Source organism: Cheilinus undulatus, linkage group 5 (genome assembly GCF_018320785.1).
Source record: "Cheilinus undulatus linkage group 5, ASM1832078v1, whole genome shotgun sequence".
In the NCBI taxonomy this organism is placed as follows: Eukaryota; Metazoa; Chordata; class Actinopteri; order Labriformes; family Labridae; genus Cheilinus; species Cheilinus undulatus.
The window spans coordinates 27,733,601-27,759,040 of record NC_054869.1 but is presented as its reverse complement, the minus strand read 5'-3'; the positions used below and the strand labels follow the sequence as shown (position 1 = coordinate 27,759,040).

At 37.6% G+C, this 25,440-nt stretch overlaps 3 protein-coding genes across 5 annotated transcripts; 1 reads left to right on the top strand and 2 right to left on the bottom strand.

The window, feature by feature from the left end:
* Positions 1-1,232: 1,232 nt before the first annotated feature.
* Positions 1,233-15,248, bottom strand: rnft2 (ring finger protein, transmembrane 2). 3 transcript variants are annotated; one of them, XM_041786642.1, is made up of 10 exons: positions 15,122-15,248; positions 14,909-14,986; positions 14,067-14,581; positions 13,908-13,984; positions 12,923-13,023; positions 12,455-12,608; positions 6,652-6,801; positions 2,795-2,860; positions 2,549-2,650; positions 1,233-2,304 (listed from the first exon to the last, which is right to left on the bottom strand). In XM_041786642.1, the coding sequence occupies exons 2-10, from the start codon at positions 14,953-14,955 to the stop codon at positions 2,170-2,172; spliced, it is 1,347 nt and encodes a 448-aa protein (XP_041642576.1). In that variant the 5' UTR covers positions 14,956-14,986; positions 15,122-15,248; the 3' UTR covers positions 1,233-2,169. The 3 variants fall into 3 exon arrangements, with proteins under 3 accessions (XP_041642576.1, XP_041642578.1, XP_041642577.1); XM_041786644.1 differs by lacking the exons at positions 1,233-2,304; positions 2,549-2,650; positions 2,795-2,860 and adding exons at positions 4,444-4,528; positions 4,673-4,757; XM_041786643.1 differs by lacking the exons at positions 1,233-2,304; positions 2,549-2,650; positions 2,795-2,860 and adding an exon at positions 4,446-4,757.
* A 44-nt stretch (positions 15,249-15,292) lies between these two features.
* Positions 15,293-20,161, top strand: spring1 (SREBF pathway regulator in golgi 1). Its single transcript, XM_041786601.1, has 5 exons — positions 15,293-16,000; positions 18,281-18,437; positions 18,558-18,709; positions 18,982-19,095; positions 19,628-20,161. Exons 1-5 carry the CDS (start codon positions 15,905-15,907, stop codon positions 19,709-19,711), a joined length of 603 nt encoding a protein of 200 aa, XP_041642535.1. The 5' UTR covers positions 15,293-15,904; the 3' UTR covers positions 19,712-20,161.
* Positions 20,162-21,064: 903 nt separating this feature from the next.
* Positions 21,065-24,974, bottom strand: LOC121510246. Its single transcript, XM_041788214.1, has 3 exons — positions 24,920-24,974; positions 24,675-24,829; positions 21,065-22,528 (listed from the first exon to the last, which is right to left on the bottom strand). Exons 1-3 carry the CDS (start codon positions 24,933-24,935, stop codon positions 22,022-22,024), a joined length of 678 nt encoding a protein of 225 aa, XP_041644148.1. The 5' UTR covers positions 24,936-24,974; the 3' UTR covers positions 21,065-22,021.
* Between the last annotated feature and the right edge of the window lie 466 nt (positions 24,975-25,440).

Genomic DNA, 25,440 nt, shown 5'->3' with positions numbered 1-25,440 from the left:
AAAATTAGCCTCGCTAATTGGCGCGAAAATGTATGCGACGCAGAAACAAAGATTTATTTTGATTTAATTTATTTTTAAATCTTGTTTTACACGGATAAAGATAATGTTTAAGTTCACAAGAATGGCTTTTATTTTATTAAAATGTATTGGTAAATTGTTGCTCTAAATGTCCAATATTATATGTTTTGATAAGTTAATGCGTCACTTTTGACCAGGTTTCTGCTGAGGAAAGGATGCTCTCTTCCTGGTCAGGGCTCATGAAATTGTGTAACAATAATTACTTGTTTAACTGACAGTGTAATAAATGTCTACATTTAAAAAAAAATAATTTGAGTTTATATGTATTTATCTTGTAGGTACAGATGCTGCCTTTAGGACATGCATGAGGAACGGGCTTGCATCATTTGCACTAAGATAATGGGACGCAAAGAGCCGGAGGATGCAGTGAGAGGTGTGCAGCAAAGAACAAGACCGACAGAGGAGGATGCATAACACCAAGGAGGATTAATTTCACGTTTCAGGACTTTGCGTCTGAATAAACTCCATGTGTCACAAAGACTTGCTCAGGCTTGACATGGATGCACTATGAGTTTGATAACAAGCTGACACACTGAACCCCAGCAGTCCTGCAGTCAGCTGCACGTCCTGCCCCTGCGGGACTTTCTCATTCTGTCATCCCAGTTACAAAACGGTGATGTAATCCTCCCCTGGTAGAGTGGAGGGAAAAGCTTACTACTATGACTGCTTTGAATTTTCACCTTCCACCATTTAAGTACACCATTTGCAAAGGAGCTAAAACTGGGTTGACCTTCAAATGTACCCAAAATGCACTGACATATACCCGTTTTTAAGCTTCACAATGCACTGTACTTTTTTACATAAGCTATACAGAGTGTTCACAATGAGGGGATGGATGTTTTTATAGATGTTTTCTACAGTGTTTAGACAACGTTTACATACATTTCTGTGCTTTAGCATTCTCTGTAGGGGGCAGTGTTAAGTGACTTTAAATGATACAGGACCTGTGCACAGGAAGCTATGCGTTTCATGCTGTCTGTGATTTCTGGAAATAAGCTGTTTTTTCTGATATACCAAGTGTAATGTGAGCAGGATCACTAAACTGTCTTTTATAAAGTTTGTGCTATTTATACTGGTGAAACATTTCATATGGATTTTTAGCAGTTAAAAAAATCTTTGAAATAAACTCTGAACAAAGAAATACACGTTTTAAAGTGAGCTAAAGTGATTTATTTTACACCTGAAAACTTCACCTTACTTTGGAGTCATTCTGTTCATAAGCAACCTAAGAAGAAACAATTCTTAAATAAGTATTCAGCATTAAAGAAAGTAAGTTACATTAAGTGTGCACCATGAAAGATAGTCAAATTAAAAATAGGCAGAAAAATCCTTCAAACTTCAACCTCTGCACCATACACATTAAAAAATGTCTTACTTGTGGTGACTTGCAGAAACATTAAACCATGACACTACTGTTTACAGAATTGTTGATTAAGTCACAAGCCAACTCACCATACTTAATCACTCAACATCTTAATAATATAATTGATTGTGCAACAAAAATATTTTGCAGTCTGTGAGTACTACTCCACTTACTGAGATTTGGTTTTGTTCAAATGAACAAACTTTTTTAAATACCTATGACAAAACTGAAAAAAATGTTAAATATCAATTGCATAATAAAAAAAAGAATATATACAACCATGAAAATTATAAATCATACAATAAAAGGTACAAACTTTACCACAAACAGCCTGAGTGCTTCGATTATTTTACATAACAGACACACCAAATCAAAGTCTCTCATTTTATGTCAACTGTAAAAGACAGCACCTATAACAACAGTGGCCAACGCTACAAGTAAACAAAGACTGACTCATTGCAAGACTGTGCGAGAACGACACGACTGAATTCAGTCCACATGAATGTTTTCAATTTTTAAATGTATATCATGTTAGTTTTGTTTTGAATGGTACTTTGCATTTTTTGTTCAGATTGTTTCAAATGACTCTCAAACTGAAGTCTGTGATATTATTTTTCTCAGCCCAGACCTGGAGAGTTATCAAACTAAGATGAAAGCTATGCAAAATGTGTTAAACCAGCACTAATCACACCATATCTTTCTTGGTCCCTGTGAGTTGTTGTCAAAGCTCAGTAGATCTGGAAGTGAGCCGAGGTGGTGCCGTCTTTCCAGCATCTCAGGGTCTCGATGACAGTGGAGCGACACAGCGGGCAAGTTCGCTCTCGGTCAAACCACAAACACAGACACTCCTCGCAGAAAACATGCTGAAGATAAACAAAATTTACATTATCAATAAATAAAACAGCAGATACATAAAAAAGAAAAAAACAAACAGGCAGATGATGCTGACTGTAGTGATGTTAAGTAGGTATCAAATTCTAACCAGAGAGGGCAGCAAATACTGATTTTTCTGCTTTGACTCTGTTTGACTTGAATCTTTACATGTGTATATCTGCCCCTTTTAGAAATGTGATATTTTTAATATGAACTACTTTCAGTGCTTCTTACCTGACACAGCAGGGCAATAGGGTCTCTGAAATCTGCTTGACAAATAGCACAAACATCCCCTGCCTCACTGCACTGCTGACTGCCTGCTCTGACTCCATAACTCTGGATGAGACAGAGAGAATGACAAGTAGAGAGATTAAATTCTGCTTCACTAAGTTTAATCTTAATTCCAAATGCTGTGCATACATATTTATGATTTTTTACTTTTCTCATTTATGACAAACGTATGATTAGTCTGAATCTGACCTGGGTGCTGCAGAGCATGACAAAGGCCTTCCGAATGGCAGAAACACGTCCACAGATGTCAAAGGACTGCAAATTAAAACAAGAAATAACACAATCATTTTTTTCAATGACAAGAATTAAAGTCTACAGCAGGGGTGATTTTAGGAACAAGTCTTTAGGATAGCTCAATTCCTATGAAAGTGAAACTACAAGAGACATCAGAGTTTCATTTAAACAATATTAGTAACATGCAGCTGCATAGGCTGTAAAGTGTTTTTTTTAATGTAAGCTGCAAAGTATTCAAATTAAGCAGGTTTTCTAATTATAATGCTATCTGCATACCATTTTTTAAGCCACTCAAAATGTAAGAAATTCTCAGTGTCTAGATATACCTTAATGTGAATACAATTGTACTATTATCATACTATTTTGAATGCAGTATTTTACATGCAACAATGTACCTCTATACAGTGTATAATAATGCATTTTCACAGGGAATCTTAAGTGTTTTTGCCACCACATAAATAACATTTCTGGTATGTAAAGAAGTCTACAACTAGATAATACAACACCAAAAATAATCTTGGCCCACCACCCTTTACAGCTGCACTGCTATTTGTTGAGGGAGTTTTCTTCTGCATGCTGACCTGAAGTTATCGTTGAGAATTTAGTGTTTTACTAATTATTTGTGATCATTTTGGCCATAAAATTGTCGGTCCACACTTACTCACTGTCACAAGATTCAAACACATCTGAGCTCTTATCAGTATCAATCAGGATGCTACATTACAACAAGTCATAACTAACATTAGTGAGCTCGAGGCTAGGCTGCTATTGTTATAAAATTCCATGTTAACATATTATAATGAGCTGATGCTCTACTCGAAATAAACACACAGGGTTTTGAGATCAATTAAGGTATAAAAAATAAAATAAAACTGGAAAAATGATATCTGAGGCTCAAGAGAGCAAGAGTTGTATTGATTCTCAGTATTATTTATCAGTTAAGACCTGTTGATGGAAGTGGACAAATGTTAAAGCTGCAAGGGAACATTCATTTTATTAATATATCATACCAATATTTTTTAACTAAATTTTAAACCCAAATACTTATTTTATAAGCTAAAGTTGATTTAAAATACTTCTTCAGTGCAATCAACAGAATATTGACAAGTTTTCAAAGTAAATTCTACTTAAGTTTCAATTTTTTTCTAATGCATTAGGTAAAGTTTCATATAAGAGTTTTACAAAAACAATTGTATTTCTAATTTTGGTAGACATTAACACATATCATAAATTAAATTTACTCTTATTGGAATAGATAGGTTCACTGGTAGGGCACTGGAAGCCTAGTGGTTATGTCTTCATGCCCCATTTACAGAGGCTAAAATTGACTTGTAGTACTTAACAAACACATGTATAGAAAATGGCTTCTTGCACTAAAATTAGCACTTCATAACATGCACTTTAATCAGCAGAGTTTACATTTATCTTGTTATCACATATTTGCACACTGTAAGTATTGTTGTAGTGTCTTTCTGTGTTACCTGCCAATGGACTACGGACAGGTTTCAATTTTCTGAGAGGAAAACAAAGTTTGCAAATGAATCTCTCACCCCACGTCATTCAAACTAAAGTGACTGCTCTGTGCAGTTTTACCTTTAATGCTTTCTTAATGTCTTGGAATTCATAAGAAAATGTTTTCATTTCCTTTAAAGGAAGGCCAGATCCTCTCAACACCACCAGACTGTTGCCCTATGTGACACAACGGCATGACAAGCATGATGTGAATCAACAACTGATGCACATCCGGCACATGAACCTGATTTAAATATTGACACACTGCTGATATGGGCTGATTTTGGAAAACACCAGAGTGCTGCACCTCAGTACACACACCTCGGAAGCAGTCCACCCTTTTCAGTCCAAACTGGTCCTTCATCGATGATAACATCCGCTGAATCACTGATGTACCAAAAGAGGCCTAGACGATAATAGTAACACACTGCATGCAACATTACAACACCACTGAGTACATAATTCCACATTGCGTCACCAGAGTTTCCTTATCCAAGCTGCACTAAGTTTCACTATCTTCACTTCCCATTTTATATTATTCTTGACCTAAAACTGAGTCATGCGTCTACAAATGTATGTTTTTGACAATCCACGGTTTCCTGTTACAAACTGCAGCAAGGTTTGGAGTTGTTTTCTTTTTTTTTCCTTTAGCACTTCCCCCAGCTATACCCAAAATGGCAGAAAAAGTGGAAACTGTTTTTTGCTGGTTTTCCATGAAAAATGTTGATTCTTATACCTTAAGGAGTGAGTTGAACTCCTTAATGATGGGTATCTGAGCAAAGGGTTAATATCTATAGGTGAACATGTTAGAAAGTATCGTGTTTTTCAACTCTGCCCTGTTAGCTTGGAATGTTAGCCTTTGCTAAGAACTGTATATGTCTATGTCTATATGTATATGTCACAGCAGAGGCAGGTTGGAATGATAACAGTTTTATAATATGAAGCAAATTTTCCATGTGTTAAGATTTGATCTGAAGATCCCACTAGATAAAACGTCAGGAAATGAACAAAGTCAGTATGATTAATCCAGATAGAAAAGAGAATTTTATGCCAAATTCAATGATGGTGAAATTAACATCAACATTTTTTTAAAAGCAGGAAGATGTTATATTCATGGCTGTATTGCAAGGAAAATCACGAGGTTGCCATTGACATCTTGGTTCATAATCAACATACCATAAATGGCTGAAAAAATATCATGGCTACCTATTTAAAAGATAATGAGACAATATTATTCTGTACATCAATATGTTTCATTTTTATGTTAACCAAAGAAAGTCTTGGTTTACTAACATAAGACCAATCGATTGGTTGTTCAAAAATTAATTAAAAATAGAAACAAATATTTAAAAAAAACTACAAATCTCTACATAAATCTAATCAGTGACAATGTAGTCATTGCATCCTTCAGGTAGTCTAAAATAACTTAAAAAACAAACATAACATTTTGCCAGCATAATAAATTACTTTGACCTCTTTATGTTGAAATAACACTTCGCACTGCATTAAACTGCCTATATTCATATGATTTCCAAGAATATCAGCAAGCACTATACTATATTAGGGGTCATCAACTGCCTTTGTATAAGGTCAGCTTTCCTGATGGGTGCTGGACTTCCAAATAAACAATAAACTAAAATCCAAAGACTTTTTTGTCTAATAAATACACTTTCAAGAATACTTTTTCTTACAATGTAGGCCAATTTCAGCCTCTGAAAATGAGATTAGTCCCTGTACCATGGCCAGCCTCAAGGGGGCAATTGAAATATTGCAGCAGAATATTTCTGGGGTTGTTCTGTTCGCCATCACAAAGTTTGATGCTAATATGGCATGTCCTGACTGGTGAAAAACCTTTGCAAGAAACCGATCTTTAGTTTTGATTCTCAGACAGGAAAACACCTGAAGTCGAACCTAAACCACAGTTTTATTAAAGAATGAACTGAGAAGTATGTGTTTATCATCATGTTTGCTAATAATGGCTGACCGGTGGATTTCTGTCAAATGGATCAAACATTGAATCAATCGGGAAAAAACTGTTTCATTCTCCATTGTTTTAGGGTTTTTTTAATGGTTGTATGGATAAGAAACGCACCTGATATACATCAACATATTTCTTCCTCAGCATATTTCTGAATTTAATAATGTTCTGGGTGTGGGATGGGAAGATGTGGGGGGCCTGATGTGGCCCTCGGGCGCCAGTTGATGATCACTGCTCTAAATAGTAACCAAAATTTACACTTTATCGTAAGAAAACTGACTATGAGGAGACAGGCATATTTTCATACTTTGGCACAAGATACCTTGCAAAGACTGTAGATAATGATGAGAGTGGCTCCCAGGAAGTAACTGTTGGACGGGTCCTCTCCCATGATGTACTTGTACCACAGCTGGATGGGCACCAGGGCCCGAAATAGCTGGCTCAGCTCCTCGATCAGCAGGTAGAACTTACCCTGCACAAACACAAAACACAGTAGCACATAAAGTAGCAAAAGGGACCTGTTTAGATGCCTCAATTAAACTTCATGTCAAAATGCAGGTGGGGCTGATGAAGGATGTGCACAGTCAGTACTTTCCTAGCTTAGGTAAGAGACTCTTTTTATAATAAACAAAAATCTGATATGACTGAGGAGTGCTTGAATGGGAAGTGGTACCGAGAAACCATCAAAAATAACCTTTTCAATATCAATCCATTCCTATTTATGAAAGCAGAGTTTTGGAGAAGACAATAAAGGATGCTACTAGTCTTAAGTAAAAGTAACTGCAAAGGTAGCCAATTTTGGCTCCTTATGTTGACTGCAAATCTTAAAGTACATCATAGTTTTGATAAATAAAAGGTTGTATAAATTGAGACTGTACTGTGTCTGATCCACTACCTTACTGTCCAAAAGGCAGAAAGAGCTCAACAGCTTCGGGGGGCTCTTCTATCTGGTCGAGAGCAGTGCGGTATTAAAAGCTTAAAACAGCATGCCTCCAGCCAAAACATGGCTGCTGTCCAGAGCTCCACAGTTTCACAGCAGTACAGGCAATTTCCCCACACTGCAAGGGAAACTGGCAGCAGCTCCTTCCACCTGCTACCCAGTGCCCGCATTAAACCCAGCCCTACGGGGGCTTTCTAGCTGCCTTTAAAAGGACCCCCCCCTTTTCCCATCACCAAATAATCACAGAGAAGAAATGAACTTCTAACTACACCCCCACCTCCATAAAGAGCGTTTCATGAACTGGGGATGGTTAAAGACAGAGGTGACCAAAATGAAGGTGGTCTTGGTTCCCTGATGGCCCCCATGGCATCCCTGCTTGCATAATGACTTCCTGGATGTTGGCTGACAAAGATTGATGGCTGTGGATAAAGACCCTCAAGCAGCCAGGTTGGTAGGAGAGGAAGACCTCTGTTAGTGGCTAATTCATCTTTCTTATTGTCGCCACAGCCTCGTATCCCACAGTGCCCATCACGCCCACGTAAAAACTGTCAAATTTTAAGTTTGGACAGAAGCCAGAGAGTTTGAGTAAGCTCCACTGCAGGCTGTGTTTGAGTAGTTTCCTGCTTGGTTTCAGGACTTTGTCTGATCTTTTTATCTACTCAAAGATGGCCCACTTAAGCAGACACAAAAATGACTTATCACTAACTGTAATTATTAGAACTTTATTCATTTACTTTGGGGTAAAGGAGAAGGGGATATATTTGTTTTGTAGTTGATCATTTAAAATGTTTTCTGGCGTATTAGTCAGTGTCAGTTCAAATATGAAATGATACTTCCAACATTTGTCCCTTCACAATATCAAGGCCCCTTATATTGTCTTTGGATTGACCAATCACTTTTCAGCACAACAAAAGGAGAAAAAACTTTGTCTCATACAAAATCTAAAATCTCGTTCGCTATTATATGGCTTAAGTTGATCAAATGTAATAAAAATCCAGTTATATTTGCCATTTCTAAGTTTCACCTCCATTTTTGGAGTTGAGCTGCTAGTTTGACTGCAAACAATGGCTATCAAAGTTTAAAGGATTTCCTGGCCCATGTTTCCATTATTAGTTATTCTGTCATTCTGGGATGACACCCAGAGGCCGAAGATCCCATGGGTTCTGAGTGTGTCCATATCAATTCTATATAAACTTGACTGTTGTGATAAAATAGCTCTGTTCAATAGGTTACAGAATACCACACATTCAAAAGGCTAACCAGACTGCCAGTTCAAGCCACAATATGAGTCCAAACCACAGTCACATTTCTTCCCAATAGTAAATCTCATCTCATCAAGGCTGTGCTTGCCTTGTGACTTTATTTCCATCCACTGCAAAGACTTCCACAGTTTTAACCTTGCACAGAGCCAGTACAAAAGACAGAAAGAGCAGCACAATCAGCAGATGGAATATAACAAACCATAGGAACTAGAGCCTGTGATAAAACACTGTAGGGGTGGGAATCACTAGTGGCCCCATGGTACGATATTATCACGGTACTTAGGTCACGATTCAATATTATTGCTATTTTAAACATTTTGCAATACAGTGAGTATTGTGATACCATATATTGCTATATATTGCGATTCATACCATTTTTTCAACTATTTATCTGCTTTAGCTTTGGTCTTGCCCTTATGTTTGTCTTATTTACAAAGTATTTTATTTTCATGTAGCACTTCATGCACACCTTATGTGTCATGTTCATCTCATTTGTGCCCTGCTTATATTTCTAATGTCCTTCCCCTGGTGCTTCCATGTTTGTTGTACTAACTTCCTCCTGTTCTATGCCCATCACCTCTGCAGACCGCACTGGACAAACAATTGATTTTATTTTTCCATTATTATAGACTTGAGTTTATATTAGCATTAATTTGAAAAAAAATAGATACTTGGTGGATGAGGCAATACGATATATCACCGGACAAAATATCGCGATACTATACTATATCTATTTTTTCCCCCTAAAACACTGAGACACTTGTAAGAAAGTAAAATAAAATGCTTATGGGACCTAAACAAAAGCAGCAGAAATATTCTTTTCAAAGGTCACGGCATACTGCCATGGGACCTCTATCTGCTAACACTTGTGCAGACTTGCGCTGATTATGTGGGGTCATTAGTGTATCTGCCATTGGGGGTTTTAATGAAGTGGACAGGCTGATAAGACAACTTCATAGGAGTTCAGAATAGCTGTGACTGCTTGGCCTTAATGAACGAGTAAAAGGTAGTGATAATACAGTCTAAGGGTTGTTAAACTCAGCATGTGCCCCGTCAAAGCTGTCAAACTCAGTGTGTGTATAGTTTATGTGTGTTTAGTGTCTGTAGATGGAGGGTGCAGGTAATGGTCCAGCTCCAGGGAGGGATGACCTCACCCTTATAACCCCCTCGAGGGCAAATGAGCTCAGTTGCTGGCTGCTGTGGTTCTGACAAGCTTGTAGGTCTGTTTATCAGTGGAAAATTTAATCCTAATACTTTGAAACACCCCCTCCTTCCTTCTCTAGCACACATACAAACACCAGGCGTACTAACTTCAGTCTGCACCTTTATGGAAATCAAACTGTGTATGTGTGTCTGTCTTTGCAGTCATATCCTGTAGCCTCAGGCCAGACTGAGTCTCCACACAGACTCCCTCATGCACAGGCTCACCTAAGGAGGACCATTCAAAACCTTATGAATACAAAACAGTTTCACACTGTGACCCTTTAGCACTTTCTTCACCCGATGGAGTATTTCATCATAGTTCAGTGTATTGTTTTTTTGAGTTTCACAACTTTGACAGAAAACTGCCTCTAACCTAATCGCAGTCTATGCCATGTTTTGGAAACATATTAATATGGCAGAGAACAAGAAACTAAAATCTAGTTTCAAAGCCTTTCTTCGTGTACTTTACAAGATTTTCCAGGTCTACACATTCAGTTATATGTTTAAAACTTCGCTTACATGCTTTTATATTGTTACTGTGCAGCAGCGGCAAGAAGCTGAACTGTGGCCACATGAGATAAACTAATTTAGATGAAACTTTGGTAAAAACTTGATCATCGCTTGTTTTGATGTTGGATGACGGGGTGTACCAAAGTTCCACATGAACTGGATGTGCAAAAGCAGTCATTTAGTGCAGTTTGGGCATGTAAAATGAATTTTAAAATGCAGCTTTCTTTATCATAAATGATCAAAATGGCGCTTTTTTAATTTTCTTAATATTAACATTTAAAATGTGAATCAAATTTTAAAAATCTGATCACAAAAGTATAACATGTAGTGTTCTGGGCTTTGAGTGCTGTATTAGGTAGTGTATGAGCTGAGGTTAACTCAAAGAATGGGACCTCTTTTTTTACTTTGACTCCCTGAACTTGGGCTACATTTACACTGCAGGCCTTAATGCTCAACTCTGATATTTTCTTCAGATATGATTATTTTGTTTGCCTGTTCACACTGCAGTAAAATTTCAAAAGATCAGATAAATATCTCACTTAGAGCCACATACGGAAGTGGCCTGAATCTGAATCGAATAGGTCATATTCACTGTGATCTGTGCTGTTCACATTGTCAGAAAAAAATCTGATAGGAGCCACATGTGAGCAAAAAAAAATCAGATTCAGGTCACTTTTAACTGTGTTGTGAACACAGCCTTGGAGGCTCTAATTTTAAACACTGTTCTGAATTTTTAACAAATCTGGAAGCCTGGTAACCTGACACACCACTTATAGACAGCATTTGGGAAAGGGCAGAGCCTTTGAAAAAAAAAAAAAAACTTGGAGGGTGACTGGATGAACGTTCTGTCCGTCACTTCTTTACGGGCCAATCAGAGCAACAAAACACATGAGGTAGCTGATACCGTAGTGTCCCTGCGTAAACTCCATATAGAACTGCATAACACGAACCATGGCAACTGTAGACATGTCAGTACACGACTTTTGTCGTTTGAAAAGAAAACAACTCAATGCTGTTCTTTGTTCTTCTTTTAACAAAGAAATGTTGTCAGGTTCTGATAAAACTGGCATTATAGCAGCATCCACACTAATCTCTTCCACTATAATTGCACCGGCCTCTTGTTGCTGCTTGCTTACGTCACGACTCCGTCCCGCCCTAAAGTACTGCCCCTCGACACTGATTGGTCCTGTCACTTTCTAACCGGGCCCAAACTGTTTGGACAGGAGCTTTGCAAGATGGATTCGCCAGTGAGAAACACGGAAACAGGCGTATCCATCTGCTTTGCAAGGTTAGAAGCCTGGAACATTGGTACATCTTTCCGCATACGGCCATACTACATAAACTACCTTCTTATTTATGTCCTCTACTGATGTCAAAAATTGTTAGAAGCTGTAATCTTCATTATCATGTATGAAATTCCTCCAATTTACCCTGTCTTTGCTAGTAAAACTCATCTTTCTCCTTCTTCTTGGTCTGAGCTGTAGGATCACCTAAAAACAGACTTGGGCATGGCATTCCAGAATATTTTTAAAAACAGAATTAAAGACTATTTGATCAGCATATATACATGTTATACTGCTGAGGGCCGCTGCTTTTGCTTACTGATAAAGGTTTATTTGTTTTGGTCCGTTGTTTTGTGCAGAACTTCTTGTGCTACTGTCTTAGATATTTTTTAATCCCAATGAGAATATTCCTGGTTAAAAAAAGGTTAAATAAAGATTAAATCAATTGTAATTAAAGTGTGTGTAATTAATTCTTAATGTTTAATATTTTTCATGAAATTGATCAGAAGCAATTTTTCTGTCTAATTATCTCTGTGCTCTTGTTTTTCTGTCTCATTTTATCAGCAATGTTTTGGTTTATGCACTTTGTCACAATTTTATGAATGTTAGATGTGCACGATTGGAATAGATTATTCCTTATTTTCTACTTTGGAATGCAAAGGCAGTAGTTTGCCTTTGACTTGCATAAGCAAATATGCTCATTAAACCACAGGAAAACATTTAAACAAGTCAGCATATCTGAAACCATTAAACACATTTGAAACATAACATACAAAATAAAATAAAAAGAGGCAAAGTAAATCTAAATATAGAAAGACAATGGCCCTCTAAAAATAAAATACAATATTAAATGTGTACCATTAAAAATGTGTAAAATACAAAGATTTAAACTTTAAAGGGTCAGAGGACAGACTGTAGATTGTTTACCCTGGATTTGAAGGCCAGGAAAATCTTGGGAAGAAAAAGAACAAAGCATTTCAGGCCAATGGTGAAGTACTTGAGGACAAAGTCAGTGATGCCCACAGCCCAGATCAGATCAAAGAAGTCAAAACTGTTGAGGTTGGGCTTGGAAAACATGAGGCTAGACAAAAAGAAAGAACAAGAAAGCAACTTGTTATTTGCAGGTCTGGTGCTTTAACTCAGCATGAAAACAATGACAACTAAAGTAAAATGGTTAACACAATGAAAGAAACAAAATTATGAAATTAACACAAAGTACTCACAGGACATGACCAAACAAGAACAGGAACACTCCCTAAAAGAATTGGAAGTGAAAATAAAATGGCTTACAAGCACAAATGAATGAAAAACAAAATATATAAAGGTAGCCCAAAACCAAAAATGATAGGCAAAGAAACACAAAGCTGCAACAAGAAATACATGTTCATACACTACCTGTTGTGTAGCTCCTCGTGACTAAACGTGTAGTAGATGTAAAATATATTCCCTGCGAGAAACACGAGGATCCAAAAAGCAACAAAAACTGAACGTTCTTCCTGGTGAAAAAGACACATACACAGCTAATTTAGCAACAGTACACAGAGTACTGCATTCTCAGTCTTACCTGGCTCAGTCTCACTGACATGTGCAAACACATCAGTCTAAATTTCACGTAAGCCTTGAAAGCATTAGTTCAACAACTTTCTAGAGTGCAGGAGAAGTGTGCAGCTGTTTTTAAGTCTTTTAATTCTATATTGTGAGTGTTTAGGACTAGCATGAATTAAACCAATCCGAGTGCAATCCCTACTTCCTTGTTTCAAGACAAGTGTCTCTTAATCTGGTGCACTGATTCTTAATATAAAGGGTTTAATCAGTTCATTCTAAAAGGCAGTGCAGGGCTTTAATTGTAGACAGGGGATCAAAAAGCTCCAAGGCCTCCAACAAAAACTTCACTTCACCAAGTGCCGCAATATTAACTGGGAATGGGAGAGATAGGGTAAGTCAAGGTGGAAATGCAATGTAAATCCACCTTTGTGGGCACATCTCCCTATCTGAATACTGTGGCCTTTAAATAGAAGAACACACTGCATCATTAACTAAGACTTTATTTTACTGATCAGCTGCTGTAAGCCCCTCAAGAAAGCAAAGCATCTGCAAGCAAATGCAAATGCCTAAACTATTTGAAGACCAAAACACTCTTTGGTGCGAAAATGAGCACAAGTGCAACTGCAAAAGCAACAAAAGAAGGGACTGAGGGGGAAATGGCCGGGGTATTACTGGTGGAAAACAAACAAATATGTGCAGAAATTAAGATAAGGCACTTAGCGTGTGTGTGTGTAAAAGCACCAGTCTTAGTACTAGAAAACGTTTGAAAATTCATAAACAAGGGTTCACTTTGGAACATACAAGCAAAGCAATTAATATACTTAAGCTTACTTACCCGTAATGACACTTGGTGTCTTAACATAGAATTGGCATAGGCAAATGTGCTAGCCATTCCCACACACACAGCAATGCCTGTAGGAGAAAGATTAATGATTATTACTTCAATTCTTTTGTGTAAGTACCATTACTACTATTGTTCTGTATGCTGCTTTACCTAGTTTATGCTGAAAGCAGACTTTAGCCAGCAGAATGAGGATGAAGGGGAAGCCCCTCTGCAGCCATGTTACAACTGCCTTCAGCTCAGACAAAGCTGGAGCAGGGGTGGATGGGTCTTCCTGGGTCTCCTCCCTGGAGCTGTGCCTTTCTGAGGCAGCCCCCGCCGTGGCCTGCTGGAGCAGGGAGGAGGTCCTGTGCTGAAGGGGCTGGTGGTGGAAGTGGTGATGATGATGATGGTGGTGTGGGGGTGGTCGAGGAAGAAAAGGTCCACCCTCTGTGCGATGAGGGCCACCTTCTTCCCTGGATGATGCAGTCATCTGGATAAAAACTTCAGGGGGAGAGCCCAGGACTAAGCCAGCAGCCTGGAACTGGGCAGAGGAGACCGAGCTGGAGGGGACACCCACCAGGCCAGAGAAGATCTGCTGGGGTGAAGCTGGAGAGTCAGGCTTCAGGCAGTCAAATACACCACCCTCATCCAAACTGCTCTCTGACCCAAGAGTTTGGCTACGGCTCCTAGGAGGGGAAAGGAGGGGATGCAGATCAGACCCTTCAAAATGGACAAGAGCCCTGCTTATACTATTTATAGTGCATTATGCTTTGTAACATTTTGTTGATCTGTAATGCAGAGATATCTGCAAATTTGCAGATTTGATGTCTTTATAGGTAGGGGTAGTTTTTTTTATCATTTTATCCTTCGTTTCCATGAAAAACATCTCCTCACTGTTATATGACCGTTGTCTAAAATTGGGCTCCCCCTACATTAAGCTAAATGCATTAAGAAGCCAACACATAAAGTATCTTTGCAGAAGCTTTACGGTCTTTGAGAGCTCATCTTCCCACCTTTCAGAGGGCATGCCATCCGTGTTGCTGCTGTGTCTCCTCTGCATTGCATACCGCTCCTCACCACATGGTTCAACCCTGAAAATGCAAATTAACGTTAGCACTGACCGACTGACACACAGGCCGGTTTATCGCATATCTTATCTCCAGCTGTTACTTTGGGTATGTTTCATGTTTTCGACAGCAGACTGTGAAAAAATACGGCCTCTTTACCTGAATAAGTCCTGTGAACTGTCCTGTACGTTATGTCATGTTTTGTGTCAGGTCAGATAGGCTGATGCTGCTGCAAAAGATGCTCCGACGGTCCAGCAGCAGGTTGAAAAACTTCCTGTATGACGTCAACGATGGCACCTATCTACCAATCAGCATCCTCCTTCCAACCACACCACATCCGTATTGGAAATTTGTTTTGCTTACGCTGGAAGTCAGATTACCGAGGTTTATTACCACATATGCGGATCGTTGACGAACGTTTTTTGCGTTACAGGAGCAGTTTCTTCAAAGGAGACGGCCCTGCGTCACTACCTTGTGTTACTGTACCGCGACAGAGTATATGAGTGTATTTTTCACATGTCCAGTTTATCTCAGACGGGTCGCTAATGCTAACGTCAATAGCTAGCTAGCTAACAAAGCAGGCTTTTATGTCAAAATACCATTAGCCCACCAGGTTACTGTGTGTAAGTGTGGCGGACATTTTTTTAAAGCCTGCGTTTAATTAGCGTGAGTAAACCTGCAACATGGGTTAGCTCGACCCCAAAAAACCCTCCCGCTACTCTTGCTGGTTCTGTATTTCAACACTTCTTATCTGTTAAAGCTAGCTAAGATCAGTATTCGGAGCCTTATTGTCTCAGTTTTTCGGTTGAGGATTCAGTCATCATAACAAAGACGTAAATTACACACTTCTGATAAATTCGTCAGACAGAGAAACTGATAGCCGTGGAGGTTTGATGTGTTGGACTGTCACTGTCAGCGGGACCTCCCCCACAGAGTCATGCTATGATGGTGCTGCGGAGGTTACTGAGAAAGCGCTGGGTGCTGGGAGTAGTCTTTGGGCTGTCTCTCATCTACTTCCTCACCAGCACACTCAAACAGGTACAGAAGCAATATTCTCCAATCCACGGATGGGATATCCGGTTGAGATGCATGTTTATGGTTTTCTATTTCATACGTGAATTGAAGCGTTAAGAGATAAAAGTTTGAAACCTTATTTAATGATCTGATTTGGCAAAGCAAGGTCTACCTTTACATTGATGCAATAAAATCCTGTTACTAGTGTTGTAATATGTATGTATGTTGACAAATCTTGGCCCATCTTGGTTATGCTAATATCTGATGTGCCCATAGTTACAATAGTTGCGGCCAATACCGATGTTTATATGTACTGCTTAACTGTATTGTACTTCTTGTTTTCAGCACAAGGCAGTGCTACCATGTTAATTCTGTAATCAAACATTCTGACAAGAACATTTCTTGATTAATAATGTCCTGATGGAGAATCACAGAAAATAGCAGCACCAGTAACTCATCAGGGGCAGAGCCAGTGGTAGCCAGGGCTAAGCGGGGCCCAAAACCCTGAAAATGACTGTTTGCCCTGCCAGACATTAATTTAGGCATACTCAATGCTAAGCATGTACTAACTTTAAAATCCTCATGTCAAGGAATATGAAAGTGCCCCCACCATCCTAATATATTTCTGTATGTGGCCCTTTGTGGAAAAAATTTGGACACCCCTGGTCTAGACTAAAACTCCAGTAACTTGTCTGATTGTGCAGCCAAACTTTACAGCTGATGTAGGCAGGTTAATATAGCAACAAAAAATGGTTGTAGATATTAGCAGAAATTTTCATATCTGCCGATACAGATATTTCACTTTAAAAGCTAATATCTGCCAATACCAATATCACACGATAATGCTGTGCATCCCTAGTTTTAATGTCTGATTTCACTTTTCAAAAAAGCTTGTGAACAGTTCAGTGGCCAAGTCAAAAGTCAGCTGCACCTTGTGATATTTAAAAGGTTACTTTTTACTGTTCATTAATCCATAACAAATTCCTTTTTTCCTTAATTAAGTTGATGTCATTATCTCTGATTTACCAAATGGCCCTTATAACAGGAAGTCTATTGCACTAAGTTGAAGACGGTACAAAAACCAAAAGTGAAGCAAAAGGTTAAAAATGCATAACAGTGGAATTTCAAAATTCAACCCAGCAGGAATCAATAAGTATATATTGGTTTGATTCCTATTTTTTCATTATTCTTTTGCTTTGCAGGGGAAAGGGGTAGTTTTTTTTTAATTGAAGTTTAGATGTCTAATGAATTGTAATTACATCACTTGTATAAAAATTTGCATGCAAAATTTTGGGAAATAGAGATTCTCATAGCGTTTGTTTATTTTCCTGACTTAGCCACATGCATGCAGCACACATGCATAAAGCAGCACAGGGCTCTCAGTTTCTGTACCAAACATGGCAAATTTCTGTGCAAGAAGCACAAAATGAAAGGCTGTTGGCAGATATTAGCTTATAAGGTTAGATATTGCATCAGCAGATGTGAACATTTCTGCTGATAGTTACAGCTAATGTGTCAGGCGTTTATATGTAACATCTAGTATTAGGACAGCACAATTGCACATCGCAACAAAAAGATCACTGCCCGACCCAAGGTTATTATAGTTAAGACTAACTAAATAACTGAAACTAAAACTCCAAAATCATTTAAGTTCACTGAAACTGAATAAAAACTAAGCTTTACTGGAAAAAAAGAAAAACAAAAACTAACAAACTGTTTAGTGTGCTTTCAAAATTAACTAAAAAAAAAAGGGACAAAATATCCCTAGTTAGTCTTTGACACAACCAAATTAACAGGCTACTACCTGAATTCATTGGTTAAGATTTAACACCATGGTAGTGTTATGTCTGGAGTTGTATTCAAACATGATCTTTAAATAAATAATATGATAGGTGAGGAGTAGCCTGTTTGAATATGTTTTCAAAATTGTATGATGTTCACTCAGCCCTGACATGTACTATCTGAAAAAAACCTAACATTAAAGCTAATCAAAAATAAACTCATAGAAGCATTGTTGCAAAATACAAACTAAAGTGTACTAACAAACCAGCAGTAAAAACTAAACTGAAATTGAACACAGAAAGTGAAATCAAAATAAAATAAAAACTAATGAAAAATCCAAAACTTTTATAACCTTGGCCAGAACACACAATTCAGTCAGGCATTTTAACAGACACCCCAGATAGTTGTGGTCAGCCATATACTAGGTTATAACCTAGTCTTGTTAGATGCTCATACTGTCTTCATGAATTCTTAATGCTGATGACTTTTTCTTTGCTGTCACTTCATGATCTTCTGCTTTAGGAGGAGCGGACCATACGGGACCGCACACTCTTAGAGGCTAGAGATTCAGACCATCGAATCCCCTGGAAAGTCCGTTTCAACCTGGGCAACAGCAGCAGGCAGATCACACAGTGCAGAAACTCCATCCAGGGCAAGACGCTGCTCACAGATGAACTGGGTAAGTGATGAAGGCATTACTCAGAACTGTAGAGTGATGCTGACAGGCCAGCTCAATGGGACTGTTCAGTTGCCTTTTAATCAGTCAATTCATATGCTTATCTGTGTCAATGTCTTACAGGTTATGTCTGTGAGAGAAAAGACTTACTTATTAACGGCTGCTGTAACGTCAATGCTCCCAGCACCAGACAGTACATCTGTAAGAGCTGTCTTGCCAACGGCTGCTGTAGCATCTACGAGTACTGCGTATCATGCTGCCTGCAGCCTGATAAGGTGATCTTTCACATCAAGTATCCCTAGGGTCTTGAGTTTTTACTTTTGTTTACTTTTCAAATGCTTATCTTGCAAGACTGCAGCATGCATGCTTTGTGATAAATATTCAAATAAGACTAGAATTGAAATACTAGCGGTCTTGGAACTGAATAACAATTTTGCATTTCAAAGAAAAGTGACCATAGTGGACAAGAAAAAATAAGTTGGACTGATTGAAATCTTCATGTGTGTTTAGCACTTGCTCACACTCTTATCTGTGAACTCTTCCTCAGCAACTTCTTCTCGAGCGCTTCCTGAATCGTGCAGCTGAAGGTTTCCAAAATCTCTTCACTGCTGTGGAGGATCATTTTGAGCTGTGCCTGGCCAAGTGTCGGACCTCTTCACAAGTATGTTGTTAGATAAACAGTGAAACTGTCACCTCTGACACAATCTGGGCTTTCTAAACACACATCCTTGTAAATCATATCTCATCCATTACTGATGTCATTTTGAAAGTTAGCTTGGTTAATAAAAATGCCTTTCCCACAGATTTGCAACCACATGTCTGGCCTATTTCTTTATAAGTTTATGGTTGACTCAGCAGCCATAGTCGGATAGGTGATCAGCACAATTTCCCTCATTGCATCTATATTACTCATTGCAGTTGTTTATCCCAAACCTGACCTTTCTCTTTCTGGTTATCATAAATCAAGGACTTGTCTTCTCAAGATTATACATTTCATTTTAAACATTGTTTGCTTTCTCTTTGAAAACATTCTTTAGTTTTCTCTATTGTCTTGCTGATTCTGTTCACCTTGTAGTCAAAGAAATACAGCTTTCTGTTGACAACTTTTGACAGTAACTAAAAGTAAATATGGACCAAAACAAAATATTCATGTTTATCAAGTCATTAACCTGTTGTATTTTCCTTTCATGCAGAGTGTTCAACATGAAAACACATACCGAAACCCTCAAGCAAAGTACTGCTACGGAGAGAGTCCTCCAGAGCTCCTACCTGTATGAGTGTCCACCTCTCATCTTTGCTTTTGAAAGTACAAGAACTGCACTGGGTCAATAATTCATCCATATTTGGACACTGAATGGTGCTTGGAGAAGAGACTGTACAAGATAAACTGCTTTCTCTGACGATTCTGCCTTGATTAAAAGATTTAGACATCCAGGATCAACCTCTACTTGGACAAATGCTGTACATGATTGGATTATTTTACACTTCATAAGTGCATTCAAGCTTCATTCATTCATCAGTGATGATCATCAGGTCTACAGCTGGCAGCTCATCCCTCAGAATCCGCCTCGAACCAGTCTGTCATAACGTAGGCTTCGTCTAAAGGAAGGAAACAGCTGTTTTATGTTGTGTTGAATATTTTTAAACAGCAAAGAATGTGTCATTACCATTGTGTATTAGTGCATGCATGTGAACTGCTATTTAATAAAAGTGACTGTGAAATGGTATTGGTTGAGTATAGTATTTTGATCATTTTATTTGGCTTTTATGCCTTTATTTACATCAGACAGTGGAAAGAGAGTGGGAAAAGGTAGGTATTAAGGACCCATGACTCTGACTTGAACTACGGTTTGGATTTCAAGCAGTGGTTCCCAACCTTTTTTCCTAAGGGCCCCCCTATGCAAATTTAAGAAAAGGTGAGTATTCCCAGGCTCACTTGGAAAAAATCCACATTAATTTTAATTGTTTTCATTGACAAAATCCAAATATAACAGGCCTACAGATGTTTTTCTTAAAAAATAAAACTATATATACTATCAATTATTATGACTGTGTATTAGTATTAATATGAAAAATTTAAAGGATCTGTCAACTGTCAAGGAAAAACTCGAAACTCTGAAGTTTAAAAAGTCTTAAAAAAAAAACCTAGAAATTCTATAGTTTAAAGTTGTAGATATGCACTAACCAAAACTTTTATTTTTTATATTAAAAAGTCAAAAATTCAACCACTGTTTACAGTTTTTGGTAAATTTTTGACTTTTCAATGTAAATTTATGATTTAAAAATGTTAATTTTTTAGATTTTAATATTAAATATGAAGAATTTTTAAACTGAAAGTCTGTTTGTTTTGTTGTAAACATAGGACTGATCATCAGAATTATTCCATACTTTTGGATGGTCCTTAAACACTGTTGTACATTATGTTTTCAATCATGATTTAGAGAAGATATATGTACATCTAATTTTGACAACACCAGAGCAGACAGGTTCCTGACCCTTTTGGGAACCACTGATTTAAAGGTTGTTAGGAAGAAATCCTATAGTTTTGATGTACTTGAGGAAAGAAAATGCAAAAATGAATGTTTTATTAATGAAAATGTTCACAAGCATACAGAAAACAGGCAGTCAAAAGATGTATTGTGTTTAAAAAAATAAACATTTTAATTTGATGAAAATCTTCCAAATCTTAAAAAAAGCAGATGTCTGCCAACAAAAGTCTGTTAAAAATTTACAAAGTTCCTCAAATTTTACAGTATCTCACTTGAAAAAGTTCACCGTCATGAAGCAGAACTTCTATTAAATTGTAATTGATCACTTCATTTGAGTAGGGCGAGGCCTACATTAATCTTTCTCACAGTGTTGTTTTTGTGTATTGTGTTGATGAGATTTTGACACTTATCTGCCTCTCTGTGCACTGTCCATCTGTCCACAAATTAACTGTGGAGTCCAAACTGGTGGTGGCTCTGTGAAGGTGATTTTGATCAGCTTCGCTTTCTTACCTCAGGCGCTGCAGCTCACTCACAGGGGATGGATGGCCAGAGTGAAACAATTAATCATTGTGAAGGCTGAGCAAACAAACTGTCGTAATTAAGAAATGTATTAGAGCTTTGTTTCATCGCCTCTGTGGCGAGTTGATTAATTACTGTCACATGGGAATGATGTCAGCTGGTGGAAAGTAGCACATTTATGGGAATTTAACATTTTATGATGCAGTCTGTAGAGGAATAGTTTGATTTTAATAAAGTCTTGAGAGGAAAATTATGAAAACACATTTTTTGAGATACTCAGTGGGATTCAAAACTCAAGACTGCCATAAATGTTGATAACTGACAGGAGGATTATAGTTTCTTAAATGAACCAATCAGAAACGAGATGGCGATCCATTATCTGCCATATTTCATCTGAACAATAAAAGTAGTCCAAATGATTTATCATATAAAAAGCTTTAATTTTTCCATAAATGCTGTATCTTAAATGAGACATATATGCATAAGCAAGAACCGAACTTAAAAGAAATCTTCAGCTTTAATGAAAGTTGCCACTAATTGTGACAAAACTTTGCAATTCAATCTGAAATCAACCAGAAATTACAAGAAGTACCCGCTCCCCTCCAAGTACTTCCTACTTGTTGCCTGTGTCAATCTACTCTTTATCTTATCTTTTCCTTTGACTGTAGCATTGTTAACTACATATTTTCTTTTACTTTTCGTTTCATTTGTTGGAATATTGTTCTCCACCCAGTCCAGATAGCCCCTGGCTCTCTTTAGCAGAGTGTGACTCCACTGCTTCCTCTCAAACACGTGCCTGGGCATGTTTGGAGGGGATGGTGTGGAGGGGCACTCTCCTCCGATGACTTCCTTCATGCACACTGCGAGCATGTCAACGCTGGCGATGGTTTTTCTGAGCTCCTTATGAAGTGAAACATCTGTAGGGTTCAGGTTGCTCCTCTGGTCCTGCAGGATATCCTTTAGCCCTTGAGACATGAAGAGGAGGCTGCACTGGACCGTTGGCCCAAGGATTGTAGAGTTCTCGTCAACATGGAGCTCGGGGAAGCCTGGAGACCAGGTGCCAAGGTGTTTCCCATTGGCTTCATCCTGGAAGAAAAGACCAATGGAAGTACAGAGTATGTAATCTCGCAAAAGTGTCTCAAGAAGCTGGTTTTGATAACAATACAAGATAAGTAGATAATTTTTTAAAAAGAGGAGCTTCTTGTCATTCTTTTAAGAGCAGTAAAGGCTGTTCCACAAGGAATGAGGCCCTGTTTCATTTACTATATGATTTCCTCTATGCTTCCTTTAAAAATTTCTCATCACATATCACTTAATTTAATCATTTTAGCCCATTGTTAGACTTCATTTTTCACTTTTTATTCCCACTTTTAATTTTCTCATCCCTTATGTCAGAGTATATATCAGAGATTTTATTGACATCTTATCATTAAGCTTTGTTTGTCTTTTAAACCACTGTAAATGAGAGTGGCACTTCAGTGATTTCTCCAGCATGAATAAAGGTTCTCTAAATGATAAGCTCTCTAACTGAAGCCCAAACTTTAGCACTTGAATAAAGGCTTACAATTAAATTTACTGATATAAACAAGGAATTAAAAAATTACAATTAAAAGCAAGAAAATGGCATTAAGTTAACAGAGTTTGCAGAGACAGTTAAAAAAAATGCCACAGAAATTGAATTAGATTGTATATTGCTGCACATTCATTTGAAATAGTAGCAGCTTTGTTGTCAGTTTGTAATATCACTTAAACATTGTAGTAGAACTGTATTTTAGTGGGCTTTTATTACCCAGTAGTTTTATACTAATAAGTGTAATTATCTAGTAATTTCTCACTTCTAATAATATATTAATTATCAGGTCATTACTCATTATATTGTGGCAACTCTGGTAATAAGGTGGTATTCTGCCAAGTAATTTCTAAGAAATAAGATGATAATTTTCTCTGTAAAGTTGTTTGATAATAAAAAATCCTTCCTGAATAGTTTTCAAGTAATTTTAGGATTAGGGTTAGGTTTAGGGGTTAGGGTTATGTGTGGAGAAAGATTTAGTTTTAAATGTGTTTTTTATATTGTTTTTAAAACTTTCATATTCATGCAAGCTTTCAAAATTTACAGTCACAGTGATCTTCTCAGCACTGGTCAAGGACCATCGTTGGTAGCCTGGATCAAAGACACAATCTTTCAGAAAGGCTTAGTACAGAAGTATGCCAAACCACTGCAAAATAAGTGCTCAGGAAAAAAGTGCTTTAAGTAAAACAAAAAAACAACAAAATCATGCAATAACAAAACAAACACAAAAACAACAATGCAGCCAAGTGACAGCCCTACCTAAGCTTTGTCCTTATCTCTTAGCTAATCTTGTCCTATATATGCTGAAGTAGTATTTTCGAACAAATCTCATTTTCCTTTGTTTCAAATGCAAAGGCATGGGTAATATCTGAAGGCTTTTTCGGCTGCATACCACCTTTTGTGATACTGATGCCATAGCAGGGGTGACAGGATGTATGGAAATATTACACATCATCTGTGATAATCTTGTTTATTTTTATGTCATTAAAAGGCATTAGTAGTAAATGAACCACCTAAAAACTCCTTACAGAGTTGAAATGCATCGCCTGATTTACTTACATTAATCATCAATTAAAGATATATGAAACAGCAACATTTATCTTCACAACTACATACTCTTTCCTGTGAAAAATATTCAGATAATTTCATTGTATCAGCTGTTAAAAATGCATTTCTATAGAATACAGCGACACTCACTGTCCACTGCATTAGGTACACCTGTTCAACTGCTCATTAATGTGAATATCTAATCAATCACAGCTATCAGCAACCACTTAAAGTAAGCATGAAGACATGGTCAGCTGAAGTTTAAACTATGCATCAGAATGGAGAAGAAAACTGACTTAAAGGGCTGTTCTTCCTATGCACCACCAACATACAAAGAACGACCTACATGTACTTTATCTAAGTATTCTATTTAACACTGAAATTGGCAATTTTTCATAATATTTCTTGTACTCTTGAACCACAAGGATAAATATTTCATCAAGTACTTTAACATAAAGTGTAATGCAGAAGTTATACATTTTGTGTTGGGACATTGATTGATTGTGAAATTCACCAGAGGGAGTTTTTTCCAAACTTGAGGTTTAAAAAAATGTGCCACACATGATGCAGTAACTCAAGCAGTCCTGTACATCATGTGTCCACAGTTTTACTTACAAAACTTTTCAAGCTGGCCTCCATCAGAGCTTTGGTGAGGGCCGTCAGCTCTACCGGCTTGCAAGAAACACCAGCAGTGTATTTCTTTGGTGTGCGTTCTGCATCTGAGCTGGACGTCACAGTCAACAGCCAGACACACACAACTTTCAGAAAACCTGCAAAGAGAAGTTCACAATCACATCATATGGAGAGTTTGACAGGATTCGTTCTTAAAGAGGAAGAGTAATCTGTGTGGCACACTGTACCTGCTCTGCAGTTCATTCTGACTCTGGTTAAGGTTTCAAGTATAATGAACGAGGATTTCTTTGGCACTGTAATGCAACCACACACGGTCATTTTTATATCTGAAGAATTCTTGCAGTAGGCGTGTGAAAGAGGTAAAGATAAAACTCTCTTATCTCCCAGTTCAACCCTAAGCTTTGATGAAAAAGTTAAGTGGCAAACTGATCAAGATCAGGCCGACACCTAAAGCAACGCAGTGCAGAAAATTCTGCAAAATACTAAAGATAAGACTGATAGGAGGACTTCTTTTTAAACACCACAGTGATCGTTTGGGCAAAATAAGGACATTTGACCCAAGATAGTTATATATTATTTTGTAGAAAGTGAAGACAGGGGTTATTTAGCATGTATAAAAACTATGAATGTATATTTATGTGAGGCACTGTTTTCACTGTTGACTCACTGCCAAAGAAAAACAGGCAGTCTTTACGTCATTTAATTCAACACTGTAGTGTTGCACATCTGAATATACGTCACCTGTTTA